Here is a 21,716-nt window from a genome sequence, read left to right on the forward strand (position 1 = left end):
CTTATATGTTACACACTTCAAATTTGATGAGAAGTATATTCTTTAATTTGATGAAAAGTTTAGTCAAGCCTTTAATTTATCAATTTATGTGAGCTTCGTATTTATATTATTAATATTTGTTTACACATGTTGTTAGAAACTTAGAACTTATATTATCTGAACTTTGAAATTTTGGTTAAAGTGGGTCTACTACTCTACTCTAATCTCCAATTCTCCATCACTTATGTGTTTTTAGGGCCTTAATCTCTATTATAAATAGTAAAATAGAGAATTCTATTTGATGGGCTTATGGGCTTTGGACATAACGGTCTTGTTCTGAACCAGACAATATACTTATCCATATAGACTAGAGATTAGTTTCCTACATTAGGCCCAAATTCAAATTCAGTGCCTCTTTGTTTTTCTATCTACTTGTATACTTCTAATGATCCATTCTTTTTTTTCTTTTTTTCTTTATTTTTTATGTTTTTAATTTGATATACTTTCTCCAATTTTTTTTTCAACAATATACTCTTACCATGAAGTACTTTGATATAGATATCAAAGAAAAAAAAATAAGCAACTTTACTATTCCGTACTTAGCTAAAGTAGATTACACCATTAGTAGCCAAATTTATCTTATTAATGTTTAAGTGATTTTGATTAATTTTACCATTTAATTTTTGTAATGTTATTGATTAAATTGCATGCGAAAAAGTTATATTGTGAGTAAAAATAAATACGAAGTATAAAATAACTTTAAAGGATGTTTTTCCATTTTTTAAAGAAAAAAAAAAAAAGATAAGTTCCCATAAGTAAAAAACAAGTGAATACAAAAACTCTTATTAAATTTGAATACTTGATTAATCCTGAATAGAACAAATTATAACTCTTATCTCTCCGTGTGTTGAAATAATAAAACAATGTCTATCTATATCCAATACGATGTCAAATTTTTTAATTCACCTTTTTTTTTTGTCATAGCTAATGTAAAATTGCTCTTTTTATCCACAATAAAAGCATATCATTGGCCGGATGACGTCGATAAATCAAATTCCATAAAGAGTAATAGTCCAACAATAATCCAAAAAAATTATCAAGAAAAAAGGAAAGTATTATCATTAATCACAAAATTTGGCAACAAAAAAAAAAAAAATAAAGAAAGAAGTGAATTACGTGGTGGCCTACTGGGTTGATGGGTTGCGGTGATCTGTCGGCTGTTGCCTAATTCATCTATTCTTTGTCTCTTCTTCGTCTTTCTCTCTCTTCCCTCTTTCTCTTTCTCTCTCTTCTTCTTCTTCGATCCATCTCCAGATCTTCGAATTTAATCGGGTATGCTTACTTATTCTCTTATTCTATCTAATCTGAATCTTAATTTTATTTATTGTTATTGTTATTGTAATTGTTATAATTTTTCGAATTACGCCGTTTTAGTTGATTGCAAAATTCGGATTTGATTTTTAAGATCTTGTGTTGTGTTTAATTGTTGGATTTGGGGTTGATTTTGTGATTGTTATGTGTTTCAGATGATTTGTTTGAAGAGTTTGATCAATGTGGATTGATTTCGTGCTGTAATCGGGGGTAATTTATTTGAGGACTTTGTGTTAGAAGTTTAGCGTAAATTAAGTGATTTGTGATTGATTTTAGGGTATAAGGATTTCATTAATGGCGTCACCTCCATTTACAATGGAGGATCAGACGGATGAGGATTTTTTTGATAAGTTGGTGGATGATGAGGTTGAGGTTGATGCCGGTGGATTTGAACCCATGCCTTTGAATAATGTAGGGAGTAATGATGAGCAAGCATTTGCGAATTTGAGTATTGATGAAGTCGGTACCGCCCCTGCCACCGCCGTAGATAGGTTAGATAATGTAGATAGTGTCCAAGGAGATTGTAGTGAAAAGGGTGGGGATGGTGATGGGAAGGTGGAAGAGTTTTGTGCCGAGGGTGGTGAAGGAGGTGTTTCCGGAGCTTTGGAAGCGGTGGATCGAGGGTCTAGTGACCTTGGTGTTGGGGGAGATAGTGAATCTGATTCGAGGGTTTGTGGGATGGGTGCAAATGCTGGTGTGGGGGTTAAAGAAGTGCAATGGAGTGCACTTAGTGGTGTTACACAACAGATTTCATATGCGGATTTCTTTGATCAAATAGGAGATGATTCAGAGGATCCTTTTGGTGAAGTGACTGATGGTTTTATGGTTGCATCAGGAAGTTTGGACGGTGTTTCATCTAATCAAGTTACCTGTTCAACTTCATATAGTCTTGTGCAAAATGGACAAGATACACAGCATGTTTCGTCTATGGTTACATCAGGTTCTTTGGATGGTGTTTCATCTATTCAAGCTACCATTCCTAGTTCACATAGTTTTGGGCATAATGGAGAAGATACGCAACATGCTCTGTCTATGATTTCATCAGGCACTTTGGATGGTGTGTCATCTAATCAAGCTACTTCTTCAGATTCACATAGTCTTGTGCAAAATGCAGAAGCTACACTGCATGCTTTGTATGCAGAAAGTGAACAGGAGATGCCAGGCCAATATAGTGTTCAATATTGGGAGAGCCTATATCCAGGTTGGAAATATGACCCGAATACTGGACAGTGGTACCAGGTTGATGCTTCTGGTGCCAATGGCCTGTCTACATATGAGGGGGCTGCTGCCAATCCGATATCGGATGTTTATTCTCTTCAGCATACAGCTCATTCAGTATCTGGGAGTATGCCCGAGGAAAGTACAGCAGGCACCTCTGCTTGTTGGGATCCGGCTGCTTTTGGAAACATTGAGTATCCTGCACACATGGTTTTTGATCCACAGTATCCTGGTTGGTACTATGATACAATTGCACTAGAATGGAGATCTCTAGAGTCTTATATTTCATCGATCAACCAGTCAAATATATTGGATCAAAACCGACAAATGTCTTATGGGAGTGCTAGTACAATTAATTACTACCCTGAACAAAATATAACCTATGGTCAGGGTGAACAAGTCCATAACAATTCTTACCAATTAAAGCAGCCAGTGCATTGGAGTGATTCTGGGAAGGACACTTTGAATACGATGCAACCTGTTAATAGTGAGGCCTTCAGTTCTACTGGAAACACACAATATGGAAATGGATTTATATCTAATGGTGTTGCTAATTACTCAACAGACCATAGAGTAGTTGCTGCTCCATATGAAAAATCATTACTAAATGAACAATCAAGACAGTTTTTTGATAACAGTAATGAGGTTAACAGATCTCAAGGCGTTGGAATTGGTGAAACTGGCTTTCCAAACTTTGTTTCTGCTGGAAACTCTCAGCCACACAATAGTCATTTTAATACATGTGATCAACAGTTCTCTGCTACTGGCTTCAATGGTCCAAATATCCTCAATTTTACTCAGCAGCCACTTCAAAATGGCAAATTATCATATCCTTCCTGTGAGGGGAGGTCACCAGATGGACGACCTTCACATGCTCTGGTCTCTTTTGGATTTGGCGGAAAACTTATAGTCATGAAGGATCAGAGTAGTTTACTTACACAACCAGCATATGCAAGTCAGGTAAGGTTTTTATATGGTTTCCTCAAATCAGTTATTGATTTTACCGCGTCACTAGGGTATAAAGGAAATGATAATTTTCTCAAGGTTTTTTCTATATGATGTGAAGGACTCAGCAGTAGGTGTCATCAGTGTTCTTAATGTGATGGAAGTAGCCATGCCGAAGAATGATGGTTCAGATGTTGGAATTGGTTGTGAATATTTTCACACTCTATGCCAGCAATCATTTTCAGGCCCACTGGTTTCAGGCAATGTTGGAAGCAAAGAGGTGAATAAATGGATTGATGACAGAATTGCAAGTGGTAACACCCCAGATGCAGACTACAGGGACGGTGAAGCTTTAAAAATGCTTCTCTCTTTGTTGAAAATAGCGTGTCAATATTATGGGAGGCTACGGTCAGCTTTTGGGACTGACCATAGTGTGAAGGTAGCATTGTTTTAGCTATTATATGTTAATCAAGAACTTTATTCTGTTTTTGAAAATAAATTTTCCAGCATGTGTGATCAAGGATCTTTGTATGTGGTGGTCTGCTTTCCTCTGTACCTAGCAAGAAAATTATGTATTTTGAAGTCTTTGGTATGGATGGTCTAGATTTAGCGGTAAAGCAGGATTCATATAAATCATATTACATGAACCCTGGTTCTAATGTTGAATTGAGTGAATTCTGAGCGAGCCAGCATTACCAGCTATAAAATCACTCCAGACTCCACATATTTTTTTCGACTTTCCCTTTTCTGGAATGAGAATCCATTAGTTGGGATGCTTTGTTTTCAAAAGCACCTATCCCTGAAATTATCACTTATTAGTTAGTGTGAATTTATTTCACTCTTGTGTGGACTGTGGAATAAGTTTTAATGTAAGCTTGTGCTTATCAGCTCTTATTTGCAGCTTCTATTTAGATAATCACTCATGAACATTTGGCATAACACAAACTTTGCTCCTGTTTGTACGTGAATATTAGAAATTCATGTCAGGTGTTAATTGGCAGTTCAAGTCATTGGAATTTTTAAGGTATCCAAGTTTAAGTTTAAATTAGTGCTGAGTTATAAGTTTTCTTTGACTAGGAAAATGACTCCCCAGAGTCAGCATTGGCAAAGCTTTTTTCATCTGCAAAGAGAAATAGTGAACAGTTCACTGCCATCTCCCAGTGTTTGCAGAACATGCCTTCCGAGGGACAAATGAAGGTATATCATCTTTCTTTTTGGTTATGCGCTCTTGTGTTGTGATTGTCAATGTGGTCTTTAGCTAATTTGTTTTGCTTCAGGCAACAGCTGAAGAAGTGCAAATGCTTCTTGTATCTGGTAGAAAGATGGAGGCTCTTCAATGTGCACAGAATGGTCATTTGTGGGGACCAGCTATTGTTATTGCTACTTTGCTTGGTGAACAGGTTTTTAATGATGCAACATTTTACTTCCATCTCATTCTAATGAATGGATTAAATTTGTTCAAATTTCAGATGATGAGATGAATGACTATTATACCTGACTTTTGTATTAATCGAACACTCGCAGTTTTATGGTGAAACTGTGAAGCAAATGGCTCTTCACCAGTTGGTAGCTGGATCTCCTCTGAGGACTTTGTGTCTATTAATTGCTGGACAGCCTGCTGAAGTATTTTCCACTTCCATTCCAAGCAACGCCCAAAATGGAGTCAATGCTAACTTATCAGGGGTAATATGCCTATTTTAAATTTAAAGGCAGTAGCTACTTGTATTGGTTGGCTTTTGCCTTCAAGTTTGTGTTTTAGAACCTTGTTGAGGAATCACGCAGAATGTTGCCATTTTTTGAAATTTTAATTTGGTGTACCTGGTTTTACTATTTTTATCTGCCTCTTAATCAATTTTTTTTTTTTGTATTGGTGATCTGTGGCTTGCTACTACAGGTTGGGCCTGGTTGTATGCTAGATGATTGGAAAGAGAACCTGGCCATGATAAGTGCTAACAGGACAAAAGGTGATGAGCTTGTAATCACTCACCTTGGGGATTGCCTCTGGAGAGAGAAGGATGAGGTATGGTGCAAAACACATATTTCCTTTTCATTTTGTAGACCCCTATATCAATGCTCGTATGGTCCGCCATGGGTGAATAGTTGAACTAGATTCTGCACTCGTGAACTGTATGGGCCATGGGGTGACAAATTGCATATGAAAGATCCCTTCTTCTCTAATTGGGTTCTTGCTTAATTGAAAAGTTTTGAATCATATATAGATAGGTATCCAGGTAGAGTATTCCTTTAACATTCCTGCAACAATTTATTGCCATGTAGGTGACAGCAGCTCATATCTGTTACTTGGTTGCTGAATCTAACGTCGAGCCATATTCGGAGAGTGCTAGACTTTGCCTTGTTGGTGCAAATCATTTGAAATATCCAAGAACTTATGCCAGTCCTCAGGCTATTCAGGTATCTGTAATTCTTTGGTAGTCAAATACTCAAATTCTGTTTCATGTCATGACCTTTAGATCACTTTCTTTTGCTCTGTGTTTCCTCTCCCTGTGCTTGGCATATGCAAATGGATGTATTTGAGAAAAGGATAGAAATTTGATTGGATATAGCAAATTAAACGATAGTGGGGAGATGTTTCAAGTAGAATAATTTAAAGAAAGGTGAAACGAACTTGACATGAAGTGAAAGACATCTTTAGATGATTTTAAGATTTAAAGGTCATTGGCATTGGAAAGCGAAATGCACATACTTGCTCTATAGCCTGATAAGTGTAGTTTCTTACTCAGATATTCTGTTTGTAAAGCATTTTGTTTGATTGGATTTAGTTGTTGGCTTAGTCACCAGTCATCTTATGTTTCTCTTTTTTGGGTTATCTCTTATCTTCTATCAACTATATTAGCATCAAATATTTTCAAATTTTAATCATACCTTCTCCTTTACTGTTTTCGTTGTATGGGAAGGTGGATTGGGGACTTGTGGCTTGTAAATACATGTAGAACAAATCGCTACATGATCTTATGGTTTCAACTCTCCCAGTCCAAAATATATTGTCATGTATACTACTTTGGGTTTGGATAAAAGGTATCCACTTGCAATTTTAATGGCTGATGGTTGGATATATCAAGATGACACTGCCCAAAATGAGTATGGATAGATTGTATGAATGATGCAACTTTTGTGAAGAATCTTAAAAGAAAATCATATTATTGTGGCCAGTTTTCGGATGGAAGAGTTCTTACATCTGCTGTTTATTTATTTATTTTTCTTTTCTTTTTCTTTTTCTTTTTTTTTTTTTAATTTTTTTTTCCCCCTCAGGGGTTTCCTTCTTTGAGAAGTTAACTAAAATATTCTTGTCAAAATCACAGAGAACAGAGTTATATGAATATGCTAAGGTGCTTGGAAACTCTCAATGCGTACTGCTTCCATTTCAGCCATATAAGCTTTTATATGCTTGCATGTTGGCAGAAGTTGGAAAAATGTCAGATTCTTTGAAGTAAGTACTGTTTAAACTTCTTCTTCTTCTTTCTTTCTTTCTTTTTTTTTTCTTTCTTTTTTTTTTCCTTAAGGTGCCCAATTTGCTTTAGCGGTCTTACAATTGAGTATTTCGATACTGCTAGCATGAGTAATTTGTCATTTGCAAAACCATAAGATATTTGAAAGTGCTCCTGAAATACTTAAATGACGGGAACTTGTCAATTTGGATTTTTGTAATTTACTAGGTTACAAAAAAGATACAGAAAAATTGAAAAAAAAATTCTTTGCGTCTGGTTTAGACTTCACTGAAGCTGTTTACTTAGTAAATAATACTCGTATAAAGTTCCAGAACAACATTACTCTTATTACTGATTTCACATGTCACAAACCTTATTTTAAGTCTGTAACATTATTGCATTTATTTAGATACTGCCAAGCAGTTTTGAAGTCTGTGAAAACCGGTAGATCACCAGAGGTTGATGCGTGGCGATATATGGTATCTTCTCTTGAAGAGAGGATAAAAATACATCAGCAGGTATGCTTTCCTAGTATACTACTCCATATAGTAGTTGTCACTCTCAATTTTTTGATATAATGATTACACCATTTGCAGGGTGGTTATGCAACCAATTTTGGTCGAGCAAAACTGGTGGGTAAATTGCTGAACTTCTTCGATAATACTGCTCATCGGGTTGTTGGAGGCTTACCACCACCTACACCTTCAACATCACACAATAATGGCCAACACAGTGAGAATGATAATCAGTCAAGGGGGCCACGGGTCTCTAGTAGTCAGTCCACAATGGCTATGTCTTCATTAATGACATCTACATCAGCTGAAGGCAGCAATCGCATGTCAGTGCATAATAGAAGCATGTCAGAGCCTAACTTTGGTAGAGCACCAGGAAAGGTACTCCCTCCGTCCCTAAATTACATTCCTCCTTTCTATTTTTGGTAAGTTTTTTTTAGTAAATCAACTCTCTTTTTCTGTTTTATATTTAATGCTTTCTCACTCATCCTTTCCTAATCTCACTCATAATCCTTGTGCCCAAATTACAATGAATATGATTGGTTAAAAATTTTGAATTAGGAGCATCTGATTGGTCCTTTTTTTTTGCAAAGGATTGATGACATGTCATGAGTAATACTAATCTATCTTTGTATTTCCCATTGCATTATCTAATTATTGTTATTTGTCTTATTCTTCCCTCCTTAATTCCCGTGTAAATTTCCAAACAAGAATGTAATTTAGGGACGGAGGGAGTAGATTTTTAGTATCGCTGTACTAAATTGAGTTTTTCTGTTCAAGTTCTTCACTGCTGGCCTGCTGGGTCAAAATTAAATTTGTTGTTTTGTTAGTGTATGTTAATATGTGAGTGTAATGTTTGAAATTAGGATTTTGGGTGAAAATATTTCCGAGTCAATGGTAGAGTAGAACTGTGTCAACAATGATGTTGTTGGGGATGGGTCATGGGGACGACCGGTCTGCTATTTTCTTTTGTTAGAGTCAAAATTCTCATTTGGTGACATATGGATGATTTTCCATGACATTAATAGTATTGTTATAAATTTTGGTGCACGTCTGCACTAGACCCAAAAGGAAGAAATTATGATCCTTTTATGTTCGTTTCATTTATAATACTCATGTTTTAGATAAGAGCACAACAAATATACTGTTGTGCCAATTTTTAAATTGTGATCATGATCTGCTTAAAGTTTAAATTCTGTCTCTTTTGTCAGGATGAATCGCCAAAATCAAGCTCATCTAGCCCACGTGATCATACATCAGTGTCAGGCAGTTCCTCTCGCTTTGGCCGTTTTGGTTCACAGATATTCCAGAAGACCGTCGGCTTGGTGCTAAAATCTCGTTCTGAGCGTCAGGCAAGTCAGAATGGACCTTTTGGTTTCCACCTTTAATGTAGATGATATAGTTTTAATTTATGAGATGCTTACAGTTGTGTGGTCCTCTTTTATTTTATTTTATTTTATTTTATTTTATTGTGTGTGTGTGTGTGTGTATTTAAATACATACTGATTTGTCTTTACTCCTGTTCTTTCTGCAGGCCAAGCTGGGGGAGTCGAATAAGTTCTATTATGATGAAAAACTTAAGCGCTGGGTTGAAGAAGGTGCTGAACCTCAAGCTGAGGAAATGACCTTGGCTCCACCTCCAACAACTACTGCTTACATGAATGGAATGCTAGATCACGACAAAAAAGACGAATCCATTAGTGCGGCGGTTCATGCAAATGGGGAACCTGAATATAAATACTCAAATTTTAATGGAAAGGGTGCTGAGTTACCACCCATTCCGTCTGGTTCAAATCATTTTTCAGCTCGTGGGAGAATGAGTGTTCGTTCAAGGTATATTTTCTATCTTTCTGTGATGAGACCACAAGTAGGTTGGGGGGCAGGGACATGGGAAGGCTGGAAAGCTTTTCTTAAGGTTTTGGACTTCGAACTTCCACATGTTATAACCCTTCTAACATCTCGTTTGGCATTGGGAAAAAAATCAAGAGAATATGTTATGAAGTTTTTTCATAATTTGACCTAGAATGTCTGATATGAATCTCATAGGGCATCTCCACGAAAAATTGTGTTTTTCTTCTGTTAACAATTATTTCAACTCTCTTACCACCTAATAATGGGGACTTGAGTGATTTTAAAAATTTATTAGGAAAATTTATGGCTTTCAACTATCTCTGCCCCTGTAAAACTTAAGTTAATCATTGAGATTTTCAAAAATAACTTCAAACTTCTGTTTCTTCTATCTCAAGCCCGTTGTTCCTTGTTTTGTGTTTATCCAGCACTTCCTCTTACTTGTATCCCCCTCTACAGAGACTTCCAGAATAGAATCGCAGCAATTCCCCAATCCAAATGAAATATTTCCTCTGGATTCCAATGAACAACAGCGATTTTTTCTACTTATATTTGACCTTTTTTTGTAAAGCTCCATGCCTGGCGAAAGTGTGTTGTTTACTTGGGAATGATATAGTATTAAAAAGGCATTACTCAGGTTATCCTTGTGAGATACATCATGCTTAATCTTACTTAAATTCCTATCACACATTTTTAATTTTTTGCCAAAAGCACTGTATACATTGGGCCTAGAGGTGCTTTTTGCTCTTGGCTTTAATGGTACATGACTTGAAAGTTGAAAGTACTAATAGTATACTGAAACACTTGTAAATTCTTTTAATTTTTAATTCCCTTTCCTTGCATCTTGTCCAGTTTTCTATTTACCATGTGCATCAGATTTCTTTCTCACTTTTTGCTGCTGTAGATCTTCCCACCCCCCACTCTTTTTTTAGGACTTAATAATTTCTTCTCCAATGGTTTATTTTTTTGAGCAACTGGACAAACTTAATGATTTCTTATGGCGGTTTGGAGGCTGATTACATGTTATGATTGTTTTAGGTATGTGGATACGTTCAACAAAGGTGAAGGAACTCCAGCAAACTCATTCCAAGCACCGTCACCTCTTGTTCCAGCTATAAAACCTGCTGTTGGTAATCCCAACTTTTTTATCCCAACTCCAGTTCCTGGAGGACAAGAAACTGACAGTACCCAAAGTACACAGCAAACTTTTGTTATGGATGACAATACTACCACATCTAAGAGTCATGATCCATTTTCATCACCTCAAATGTTTTCACCACAGTCAACAATTCACCGGCATCCAAGCATGGACAAGGGAGCGGGAAGCATGATAAATAGCAATGGTTCCTTACCTTCAAATACAAGGCGAACATTATCATGGGGCGAAGGCCTTGATCTGTCAAATCATACTGGAATGAATGAATCAAGATCTCCAGGGGCATCAGGTTTTCCACAATCTACCTAGTATGCTCCATGAAACCATTTACTTCAAGAGTTCAGATAATACTGGTGAGACAGAAGAGCTTCACATAGTCTAGCACTCTAGCTTCAAAATGATGTGGCCAAATTTGTATATTTCAGTATAATATGGCAGTTCGCCCCCTTTTTGACCTTGGTGAAATTGGTGAGCATTATAGTATGAACTATATTCAGGTCGGAGGGATGATGATAAGGCTAACTTCAGACAAGTTGTGGGTTTCAGAAACAGATTGTGCAGATCATGTAGTAGCTGCCTCTGCCATTTGTGGTATACAGTCCTCGAGAACTTTTGAGTTTGGGGGAAGGGAGGGGAGGATTTTGGCATTGTTGTACAGATAAATTTGTTGATTTACTGGAAAAGATCGCCGCAAGAAAGAGTGGTGAGATGTCAAAGTAAAGCTCCTCCCGATGTGGTGAGATGTCAAATTTGTTAGGGGAAATTTCACTGAAGAGAAACTACATACTGCATAAAGATATCTTTGTTATTTTGTTGTATATTCCCCCATTTTGTTACATCACACGGGTACATGAATACATATACATGTTCTGAATGAGTAAATGACGTCTCCTTGATAAATGAGGAGTACATTTGTTTGTCTTCCTTCTCTCTCTCACTTGATTTAAAAGACTAACATAGAGTTGATAGTCTCAGACATGACATTGTAGTTTCTTATGCATTCAATGAATAAGTGTAACACAAAATGAACACGAGATTGAACTCATGACATATTTTCTAGCTCAATATGCAAATTGATCGAACCCAAGTTAATCCAATACCTAAATGGTCTTACCTAAGTTAATTTGATATTTAATTGGTTCGATCTGATATGTATTCAAAACCCAATATGACCTCACCTAAGATACATGATACGCAATTGGTCCGACTTAACAAGGATCTAAAATCTGATAGATATGATACAATATGCACCCGATGTTCAATTGAATTGCCCCAATATATTTATACATAGTATCTAATTGATTTGATGCGATATGTACTGGAAACCCAAAAGACCAAACCCTATTAGTACTTGAATCTTACTTCCTCCGTTTTTTTTTACTTGACCCGCTTTGACTTTTACACTATTCACCACCCCTCCTTTGACCGTCTTTTGTGAATAATATATAAGAAAAAACATATTAATGTGGGATCTTTTTGAATTCGTCTTACTAAATACTATCATAATATATAAATTTTATAATTTTTACTTATGGGGAATTCAAGTTATTGATCGTTAAAGTTTTGCATTGGCAAGCGTGATAAAAGAAACAGGTCAAGTAAAAAAGACACAGAGGAAGTATATAACTTAACTAAACCTGTTTACAACATGATTGATTGCAATTAGAATAGAATAAGACTCGACTAAAACAAGACTTGATTTGCTTACAACCTTGAGAAAAATATAACCAACTTGACCAATTTGCCTATTTCTCATAAGTCATAACCAACCCAACTTAACCTGCAAGCCAAATTTAAATGTTTATAATCTACTATTCCTTTTTTTTTTTTTTTTTTTTTTTTTTTGAGAAAATAATCTACTATTCCTTTAAATTCAAAACTACATATTTGACCTGATCAAATCACTCAAATCGACACCTAGTAAAATTAGACAAATGTTACCTATTACATATTATACCAGTCCTCAATTGTTTTCCCATAATCGTTTTTTTACTTTAAGTTTTGACTGTGTGAACTTAATGAATAGAAAAGTAATTTTGTCACAGAAGTTAAAATGTATAATCCCCAACGCACGATTATGGTATGGTTTTTATATTAAAAAAAAAATGGGATAACTCGTAAGAGACAAATAAGAAAATAAGTACTCCCTTCGTTTCAAAGTAGTTTGACCAAATAAAATACAAAATTGATACTCCATAATTTTTTTTTAAAAAACCTTATTTATGTTAGGGCCTCTTCTCTAAGATTATTTTCAGTTCAGTTTAGTTTGGTTCGATTCAGTTAAGCTCAGTTTAGCCAATTAGAACAAGCCCTTCGTTCTTCTCTTCTCTTCTCCCACATTCTCTTCGTCCTCTTCTGCGCAAAACAAATTGGGGAAATATTTCCCACCAATTACAAACCCTAAAATTCATAAACATTTGAAGAATCGTAAATTCGCAAATTCATTCACTGATTACAATGGAAGCCCAGCAACAACAACAACAACAGCAGCAATATCATTATCAATATCAACCTCAAACAACTGAAACGTTAACAACTCAATCCTATGATCCTTCTTCTCAGATTCAATCATATGATCAGTCTACTCAATCTTACTATGCTGCTTATCAACAACAATATCCAACTAACCCTTACAATCGACCTCAACAACAACAAGATTATTCATCTTATTATTACCCAGATTATTCAGCTTCTTATCAAACTGATCCCAATTTAATTCACCCACCTGGGGTTCCAGTTTCTGTTGATTCTCAACAAACCCATGTTCACAATCCCCAGAATTTGTATTACCCACATGGGGTTGTTGCCTCTCATCCTCCTCCTTCTCAAGGGTATTTGATGGTATGATTTATTTTCATGATATTGTTGAATTTTTTGTTTTGAATTTTGTATATTCATGGTGTTCCATTTTATTTTTGTTGGGATTTTTTGGCTTGAATTTAATTATTGTCATGTTGTTAATATATATAGAATTAATCTCTTTGATTTCAAGAATTTAAAGACAGGGTATATGATACGGAGTACTTGTGTTGGGAACTTAGGATGATGCCATGAAATTAATGTTAAATCTAGTACGGGTATAAGTATAATGTGGTCAAGGTGGAATTATAATATAGCCAGCAGTCAAATCTTGTTACAATGACATCTATAAGGGCTAAGCTTGTTAGTCTCATAGGCAGTAATGAAGGATTAAAACTCGGAAGCTTTTCTTTCATACCAAGTATATGATTACGTCAAAGTTGTTTGTAATCGTAGTGAGTTTGGTACAGTTATTATCCAGTACAGCATTGGAGCCTGGAAATATGCAAAGTCATTAAGCTAGAGATGGGAAAATGTTTGCTATATTGATTGCTTTATGAGGCATGAAGGGGTGTTACATTGACATTTAGGGACAATATTAGAACTATCAACTATGGTCAATTAATTGGTAAATTTAGGAAAATGTGTCTACTTTTTAAGAACATATTGACTATTGTTTCTCGAGAAAGGTATTGCTGAGTACCTCGATATTGTGTGCCTTGTTGCTATATCAAAGTAAATAAATAATGCTTCCTTGAGAGTCTTGACTTTGATAATATAGGTTATTGAGATAAACTATTAATTTTTTTCTCTTTTAACCATTACAAGCTATGGCGTGATCAACTTTCCCATTCTTTGCACACCATGTTATATTTTAAGCCTACATACAATATTACAATCAATTATCCACACAACAATGAGGTCAGTAAAGTGCTACTGATGATCAACAGATAGCTTAGCTTAGAAAAGTTCCTTTGATCTTTCTTGCTGTTAGTTCTTATCAAGCAAGACCGCAATTACTTAACTGATGGTAGAAGTGAGAATTAAATGTTTTCAAGAGACAAAATAGTTGGAAGCAGTGTTAAAAAATTTGGCTTAAAGTGGATTGTATATGGTTGAAACTTTTTTACTACATGTATTAAAGATTCAAAGATAAATCTGTGTTCTGCGTGTCTTTTCAGCACCTCCCACCCTCGCCGGATATATGTATTTCTTCAGATTTTTTTTTATCTTCTATTCCTTCTTATCCTCTGCTTATTAGCTATTGGCTAAGGTTAACATAAGTAGAAGCTATAGCCTAATATGACTATTGATAGTTTAGGAATATTGCATTTTACCTTTTAGATTCTGGTGCTCCCTTTGATGGATAAGTCTGTGCAGATCAAGGTTATGCTTTTAAATCTGATATGTGAGTCAGACAATAGTACCTGTTATACCTATACATAAGTGGATGCAGTTTATTATCTGCAACCTATGATGGCTGAGCAGTGCATATTTTGGGCAGTTGGCCAAATAATTATATGTTTATCTCTTTTTTTATGGAAGTTGTATATAAGTGCTATGATTGTGGGTATTCATCCATTTCTTATCTTTTTTTTTCCATTATTTTTGGGAGTGGGTGGGGGGAGTTTCTAATGACGTGGCGGTGCTATAGTGAACACTTCCGGCAGCATTTCATCGTTTATCTTTCGTGGGAGTTCAACTAGTCTGGCGGTGCTATATTGAACAGTTCTGGCAGCATTTCGTTGCTTGGATTCAGTTGTACATATCGTGATAAGTTTGTCGCCTTATCAAACTAATGCCAGGAACCTACATTGCATGATTTTGCTCTCCAAGAACTTTCTCCTCATCGCTTTGCTTGGTATAGTATTAATGAGGGAGAGGAAGAGAAAGGAAAGGACAGGAAAAAGAATGGAAGGGAAGGGAAGGGGAAGGAAAGGAAAGGAAAGAAATTTAATATTCCAGTGTTTGGTTTAATGAAAAAACTGAAGAAAAGAAAAAGGAATTTTGATTGACAGTTTTTAAATATCACTTTCCTCTCAAATTCCTTCAATTTTGGGAGGAAAGGAAAGTAAATTTTTTTATAAAGGGGCTTTACTAAAACTTCCCTCCTTTTCTATCAATTTGCATTTTCAAACCAAACATGAGAACATGATATGAGCCATTTTCTTTCTGTTCTTTTCTAGTCAAATCCCCTCTACCAAAAAGGGTCTATATGTTCTTTTGGTGGCCAATGCAATTCTGAATCATTGTAAATTTACTAGCCCATGCTAGCAGTTTAATTCGAAGGAGCAAGCATGATAAGCAAGGGATGGAGTTATCCAGATTTTCGTTCCAGCTTTTACTTGTGTGCTGAACTGCTGATTCTTTTGTTGCTGAACTCTTAGTCTCAGGCTATTGAAGATGTTCTACATTGATAAATTAGTGAAGTAGGACTCACTGACAACAATTTTTATCTTACCATTCTATTGTCTGTCAAATAGACAAAACTGACATTTAATATAAATGACACGACATGAATACCTGGACCAAATAGTCCTTGGTCGCTTTAGGGTTATTGTGGGATCATTAGTGTTTTTTCTTGTTTCAGTCTTCTGAAAGATACGTGTATCTCCTTTTCATTTGTTGCAATCATTATCAAAATATAAGACTCATATTCTACCTGTCTGGACCCAATATAGGTTTAGGGTTTTTTGTATAACAAAGGCAGAATAGATTCTCTTTTGTAGCAACTCTCCTCTATTTTCCTTTATAAAACAAAGCTAATATTCTAAGAATAGGTTTATGCAGAGGATTTTTTTTTTTTTTTTTTTTTTTTTTTTTTTTTTTTTTGCTATGCTCTTTGCATGTCATCATAGGTGAACTTGAGGTATGCTGTGACTATTAAGTTGAGTCTTCAAGGAATTGCTAATGAAGTGGTTTGCTGAAGCTGTGTGATTTTAGTTGACAGCTTCTCCATGCAGTTGCCATCTTTGAAGGTTTAGTTGTATAGATTGTGAAGGTTTGGCCCATTCTGGATACCATACTGTTGATATCTGCTTCAGTATTAAGTCATACACTTTAAAAAGGTATTAAGCAATTTTGATGTTAAGGATGTACTCTATTTTGTATAGAGGAGGATTATGCTATGTGTACATTAATATGGTTGTATGTGGCTGTAGACTGAGTAAAGTGCTTGATTTGTTATTTGGGAGTATAACTATCTGGAGGTTAATTTGTTATTGAACGTTTCCTTGAAAAAGAAACTCCAGTTGGTTAACTCCCAAAGGCTGGGCATTTATGCTTAATGTATACTTCACATGGGTGCCTCTACATGTAACCATCCCTGGTTAGTGTAGGAGTAGTCATATTTGATGGCCAACCTGGATGATAGGCGTTGTTCAACGGCAGAGTCCTGGTTTTAGGTCTGCCTTTTGTCCAGACAGGTCTCAAAACGTTCTTCCATATTGGGTTAGGCTCTAGGTGCAAATTATTAACTTTGCAGTTAATTTGCAGCTGGAACCTTGCCTGATGCTAAACAAATTTCTATTGAATTTACATCTTTTGTTTGACCTGGAGCTGACCCCAACTGGCTTAAACAGTCCAAATCCAGAATCCAGATTACAGATAGCCATCAACCGATTGGCCTTGCTGGGAGTCAATTTCTAGTGGGAGATTGATTGGTTGCTCAAACCTGAAGTTGAATTGTCCCTGGTGCCGGTTGTATAATCTTTCTCACTCGTACATTAAGTTGAAAACTGACTTTAGTTCTCAAGAAATTATTGATGATTTTGAGGTAATGAAATTCTTCTTGTATGAGTTCAAGTTTGTGGAATTTTCGAACCGTAGCTGTTGTTTTCTGCTTTCAATAATTGTTGATAATACTTACTTTTCAGGATAGTTCATGAACCTGCGGATTCTGTTGAACTTGAAATGTAGAGGCAAATAGGCAATACTACTTTTGAAACAAATTGACAATCTTTATTGATGGCGTGTCACAATAAATGATTATTTCACGCTATTAGTTTTATAGGTATGTCAATGTCGTACCTAGATATAGATGCTTGGTTCTACATACGAAGTATTTGAATTTTGTTACTGTTCTGCCTCTCGTTATAACAATGGAGCTTCCATGCACAGGATCGTTGCTGTTGCGTGTAGATATATTTTAACCTCGCATTTTACATTCAGACTGATGCTGCTTGAAAGCGTAGAAAATGTACTTATGTATTTTGATACAATAATTATATTATAGAATGGATGATTACATGAAAGTTTCGAACTCAAAATATTTGACTTCAGTTTTTACATAATGATGGTTAATTGGTTTATAGATATCTTTTCACATCTCATTTTGCTTAGTGATGTTATTGCCATTAAAATACTGTTGTGCAACCTTTTATTTTGTATGCCAGGCTGGAGGCAGTCAAGCTGTTCGGTCTTTCAGAGGGCGTGGCACTTTTGGTCGTCATGGTAGAGGGAGAGGTGGTGGTCGTGGCAAGCATGGTGCTCAGATTTCAAGGTCATCTGCATTGGCAGCCTCTAGTGGTGCTCAATCAGTTACCGAGGGACAAGCTGGTCCAACCAAGCCACCACTTCGTATGGCATGGTGTGAAATTTGCAGAACTGGTTGTACTACTCTTGAAGTCCTTGAGCAGCATAAGAATGGAAAGCGACATAAGCGAAATTTAAAGGTGCATGAGGAGTTGCAGAATCTAAGCAGAAATCTAACAATGCAGGATCCTAAATTATCTGTGTCTCAGCTTACACCTGAAATAATTCTGCCACAAAAGGCTGTTGGTTCCAACAGCAATCCCCCCCCAATTGCGAATGTAGCTATAATGCCTGCAGCTCCAAATAATAAAGTTGAAGCTATCGCAGAAGAGGATACAGCTGAGAAACCTGAAACTTCAGGGGCACTACCATCTCAGGAGTCAGTTCGGCATGGTCAATTGGGTGGTCGGGGTGGTTTAAAGAGAAGGATGAGAGGGGGCCGTGGTGGTAAGTGGATGAGAGCCTTTGATGGGTCCAGAAGAGTAGTTGAGCCTCCGAAGCCTAAACAGGCGGTTCCTTTAATATGCAACTTGTGCAATGTGAAATGTGAGTCTCAGGTTGTTTATGAAAGCCATATAGCAGGTAAAAAACACCTTGCAAACATGAAGCGTTTTCAAGGTCATAAAGAGGCACTTGGAGATGGTATTCAGGCATTGTACCCTACTATCGCTAATCTTCCATCGACTGTGATCATTCCCCAAGCCAATCAACAGGGTCCTCATGACGCTCAAGCCCTTGCAACGATGATGCTGAGCCAACAAAATGTGCAAGATCCTCAAGCTGCTCATGCAGCGTTGACAGAGCTTCTCCATCAACATGGTATTCACGATGCTCAGACTCTTATCACTCAGTTGGTTCCATATTTACTTGCTCAATCCCCACAAGTACCTGGGGTTTTACCTGTCCCAGCAGCTGGATCCGGGATAGATACTCAGCAGAATTCTTTGAGTCAAGGAGCGCATATTTCTGCTGGAGCTGAGAGCCATAATGTTGCTGTGGGAAATTTTGCTGAGCAGCAAATTGTGTCTAGTAATGTCGAATCCCAAGCTGTCAAACCTGCTGATGCCCCACCTGAAAATGAAGGTAAGAGCTGAGAAAGTTCTTTCTGTCTGGGCATTAGAGGAAGCTTTTGTTTTATGACATCATAAACTGACCAGTTCTGATGGAAGTCTATTTTCACAGACAGTTGAAGTATATTTTGGCTTTTTGTATGGTGCTCCATATAAGAGTGTGCTTCTTGGTGATGTGGGGAATATCTGGGGATAGACTATTAATGTACACCCTTTGGCTGTTGTCGTTGCAGCTTGCCTCATCACCCAAGAGTTCATGTTTTCGGGTGTACCAAATAATAGTTGGAGGTACTTTTAACAGTTGAACCTAATAGGGGCTGGATGTCTTCCCATTGCCTATTCTTTTGCAAAAAATAATGTTAGATTGCTTTCTCGTTTTAAGAATATAATACCAGGCGCTCCCAGCTTATTTATGCTTGCTTTTCTTTTGCAAATCTGATGCGTTGCTTGGTTTGTGTAATGATGACCGTCAATTTTGTAATTCTTTGACCTTTTTTCGCCCGGAACTAAAAATTGTCAAGATGTTTACCATGGTCTCTAATACCCTTCAAGAGTCTAATTGGGTCGGTGGAACCATCCAATATGCCATTAAACGGTCAGTTTACCTGTTCACAAGTTGAAGTGATTTCGTAAAATCAAGCCTACCACAGACGTTTATGACAACATATAATGATCATATGTGGTTTCAAACGGAATTATATGACCCCAAGATGTATACCTTAGGGTCTCAAGGCTTTTCGCTACCGGGCCTTGAAACCTCAAAATTTCCTAAAAAAGCGTGGATTATAGCCTTCAATTTTGTAATTTTTTGACTTTTTTTTCGCCCGAAAATAAAAATTTCCAAAATTTTTACCATGGTTCCTAATACCCTCCGAGAGAACAATTGGGTCGGTAGAACCATCCAATATGCTCTTAAACGATAATTTTACTCGTTCACAACTTCTAGTGATTTCGTAAACTCAAATCTACCACGGACGTTTATGACGACATATAATGATCATATATGGTTTCAAACGCCACCGTGCTCCGAAATCTCTAAATTTCATGAAAAAGCATGGATAATAGCCTTTAATTTTGTAATATTTGGACCATTTTTCGCCCGGAAATACAAATTGTCAAGATTTTTACCATGGTTCCTAATACCCTTCAAGAATCCATATGGGTTGATGGAATCATCCAATATGCCCTTAAACGGTCATTTTACCCGTTCACTACTTGAAGTGATTTCGTAAACTCAAGCCTACCACGGACGTTTATGACAACATATAACGATCTTATATGGTTTCAAATGGCATTATAAGACCCCGAGATGTATCCCTTGGGGTTTCAAGATTTTTCGCCACCATGCCCCGAAACCTCAAAATTTCCTCAACAATCGTGGATTATACCCATCAAATTTGTAATTTTTTGACCTTTTTTCGCCCAAAAATAAAAATTCTTGAGATGTTTACTCCCCAATTCCCTCCAAGAGTCCAATTGGGTCGTTGGAACCATCCAATATGCCCGTAAACTGTCATTTTACGCGTTCAATATTTGAATTGATTTCATAAAATCAAGCCTACCACGCATGTTACAGACAACATATAATGATCATATGTGGTTTCAAACGGAATTATATAACCCCGAGATGTATTCCTTAGGGTCTCAAGGCTTTTCGCCACTGGGCCTCGAAACCTCAAATTTTCTCAAAAATCATGGATTATAGTCTTCTATTTTGGTATTTTTTTTGACATTTTTTCGCAAGAAAATAAAAATTGCCGAGATGTTTACCATGGTCCTTAATATCATCCGGGAGTCAAATTGGGTTGGTGGAACCATCTAATATGCCCTTAAACGGTCATTTTACCCGTTCACAACTTGTAGTAATTTCGTAAACTCAAGCCTACCACGGACGTTTAAGACAACATATAATTATCATATATAGTTTCAAACGGCATTATACAACGCCGAGATGTATCCCTTAGGGTTTCAAGGCTTTTCGCCACCGTGCTCCGAAACTTTAAAATTTCTCCAAAAAACGTGGATTATAACCTTCAATTTTGTGATTTTTTGACATTTTTTCGCCCGGAAATAAAAATTGTCAAGATTTTTACCATGGTCCCTAATACCCTTTAAGAGTCCAATGTGCCTTTAAACGGTTATTTTACCCGCTTTCAACTTGAAGTGATTTCGTAAACTCAAGCCTATTACGGACGTTTATGACAACAAATAATGATCATATATGGTTTTAAACGTCATTATATGACCCCGAAATGTATCCCTTACGGTTTCAAGGCTTTTCGCCACCGAGCCCTGAAACCTCAAAATTTCCTTAAAAAACGTGGATTATATCCTTCAAATTTGTAATTTTTTGACCTTTTTTCGCCCAGAAATAAAAATTGCCGAGATGTTTACCATGGTCTCTAATACCCTCCAAGAGTCCAATTGGGTCGGTGGAACCATCCAATATGCCCTTAAACAGTCATTTTACCCGTTCACTACTTGAAGTGATTTCGTAAAATCAAGCCTACCATGGACGTTATAGACAACATATAATGATCATGTGTGGTTTCAAACATAATTATATGACCCCGAGATGTATCCCTTAGGGTCTCAAGGCTTTTCGCCATCGGGCCTTGAAACCTCAAAAATTCCTCAAAAAGTGTGGATTATAGCCTTCGATTTTGTAATTTTTTGGCCTTTTTCGTCCGAAAAAAAATATTGCTGAGATGTTTAACATGGTCCCTAATATCCTCCGAGAGTCCAATTAAGTTGGTGGAACCATCCAATATGCTCTTAAACGAACATTTTACCCGTTCACACCTTGTAATGATTTTGTAAACTCAAGCCTACCACGGAC

The 21,716-nt window shown here is 36.5% G+C and overlaps 2 protein-coding genes and 1 long non-coding RNA gene across 3 annotated transcripts; all 3 read left to right on the top strand.

The window, feature by feature from the left end:
* Window positions 1-1,146: 1,146 nt before the first annotated feature.
* LOC145613320 (protein transport protein SEC16B homolog) lies at window positions 1,147-11,399 on the top strand. The gene is made up of 14 exons (XM_081668405.1): window positions 1,147-1,311; window positions 1,506-3,528; window positions 3,635-3,952; window positions 4,591-4,710; window positions 4,791-4,913; window positions 5,038-5,196; window positions 5,408-5,533; window positions 5,791-5,925; window positions 6,834-6,961; window positions 7,369-7,477; window positions 7,556-7,852; window positions 8,683-8,823; window positions 9,006-9,304; window positions 10,358-11,399. Exons 2-14 carry the CDS (start codon window positions 1,645-1,647, stop codon window positions 10,782-10,784), a joined length of 4,266 nt encoding a protein of 1,421 aa, XP_081524531.1. The 5' UTR covers window positions 1,147-1,311; window positions 1,506-1,644; the 3' UTR covers window positions 10,785-11,399.
* A 1,432-nt stretch (window positions 11,400-12,831) lies between these two features.
* On the top strand, window positions 12,832-19,286 carry LOC145614586 (uncharacterized). Its single transcript, XM_081669644.1, has 2 exons — window positions 12,832-13,316; window positions 17,669-19,286. Exons 1-2 carry the CDS (start codon window positions 12,933-12,935, stop codon window positions 18,899-18,901), a joined length of 1,617 nt encoding a protein of 538 aa, XP_081525770.1. The 5' UTR covers window positions 12,832-12,932; the 3' UTR covers window positions 18,902-19,286.
* Window positions 16,105-17,660, top strand: LOC145614587 (uncharacterized). Its single transcript, XR_014107124.1, has 3 exons — window positions 16,105-16,342; window positions 16,856-17,049; window positions 17,150-17,660. It is a non-coding gene; the product is annotated as an uncharacterized LOC145614587 (long non-coding RNA).
* Window positions 19,287-21,716: the final 2,430 nt, after the last annotated feature.

Source organism: Chenopodium album, chromosome 25 (assembly GCF_948465745.1).
Source record: "Chenopodium album chromosome 25, dcCheAlbu1.1, whole genome shotgun sequence".
NCBI lineage: Eukaryota > Viridiplantae > Streptophyta > Magnoliopsida > Caryophyllales > Amaranthaceae > Chenopodium > Chenopodium album.

Coding starts and splice junctions, on each gene's coding strand:
- LOC145613320 (XM_081668405.1), top strand. CDS start 1,645: ATGGCGTCACCTCCATTTACAATGGAGGATCAGACGGATGAGGATTTT. Junction 3,953..4,590: donor GGACTGACCATAGTGTGAAG/GTAGCATTGTTT, acceptor TTCTTTGACTAG/GAAAATGACTCCCCAGAGTC. Junction 4,914..5,037: donor CTACTTTGCTTGGTGAACAG/GTTTTTAATGAT, acceptor GAACACTCGCAG/TTTTATGGTGAAACTGTGAA.
- LOC145614586 (XM_081669644.1), top strand. CDS start 12,933: ATGGAAGCCCAGCAACAACAACAACAACAGCAGCAATATCATTATCAA. Junction 13,317..17,668: donor CTTCTCAAGGGTATTTGATG/GTATGATTTATT, acceptor TTTGTATGCCAG/GCTGGAGGCAGTCAAGCTGT.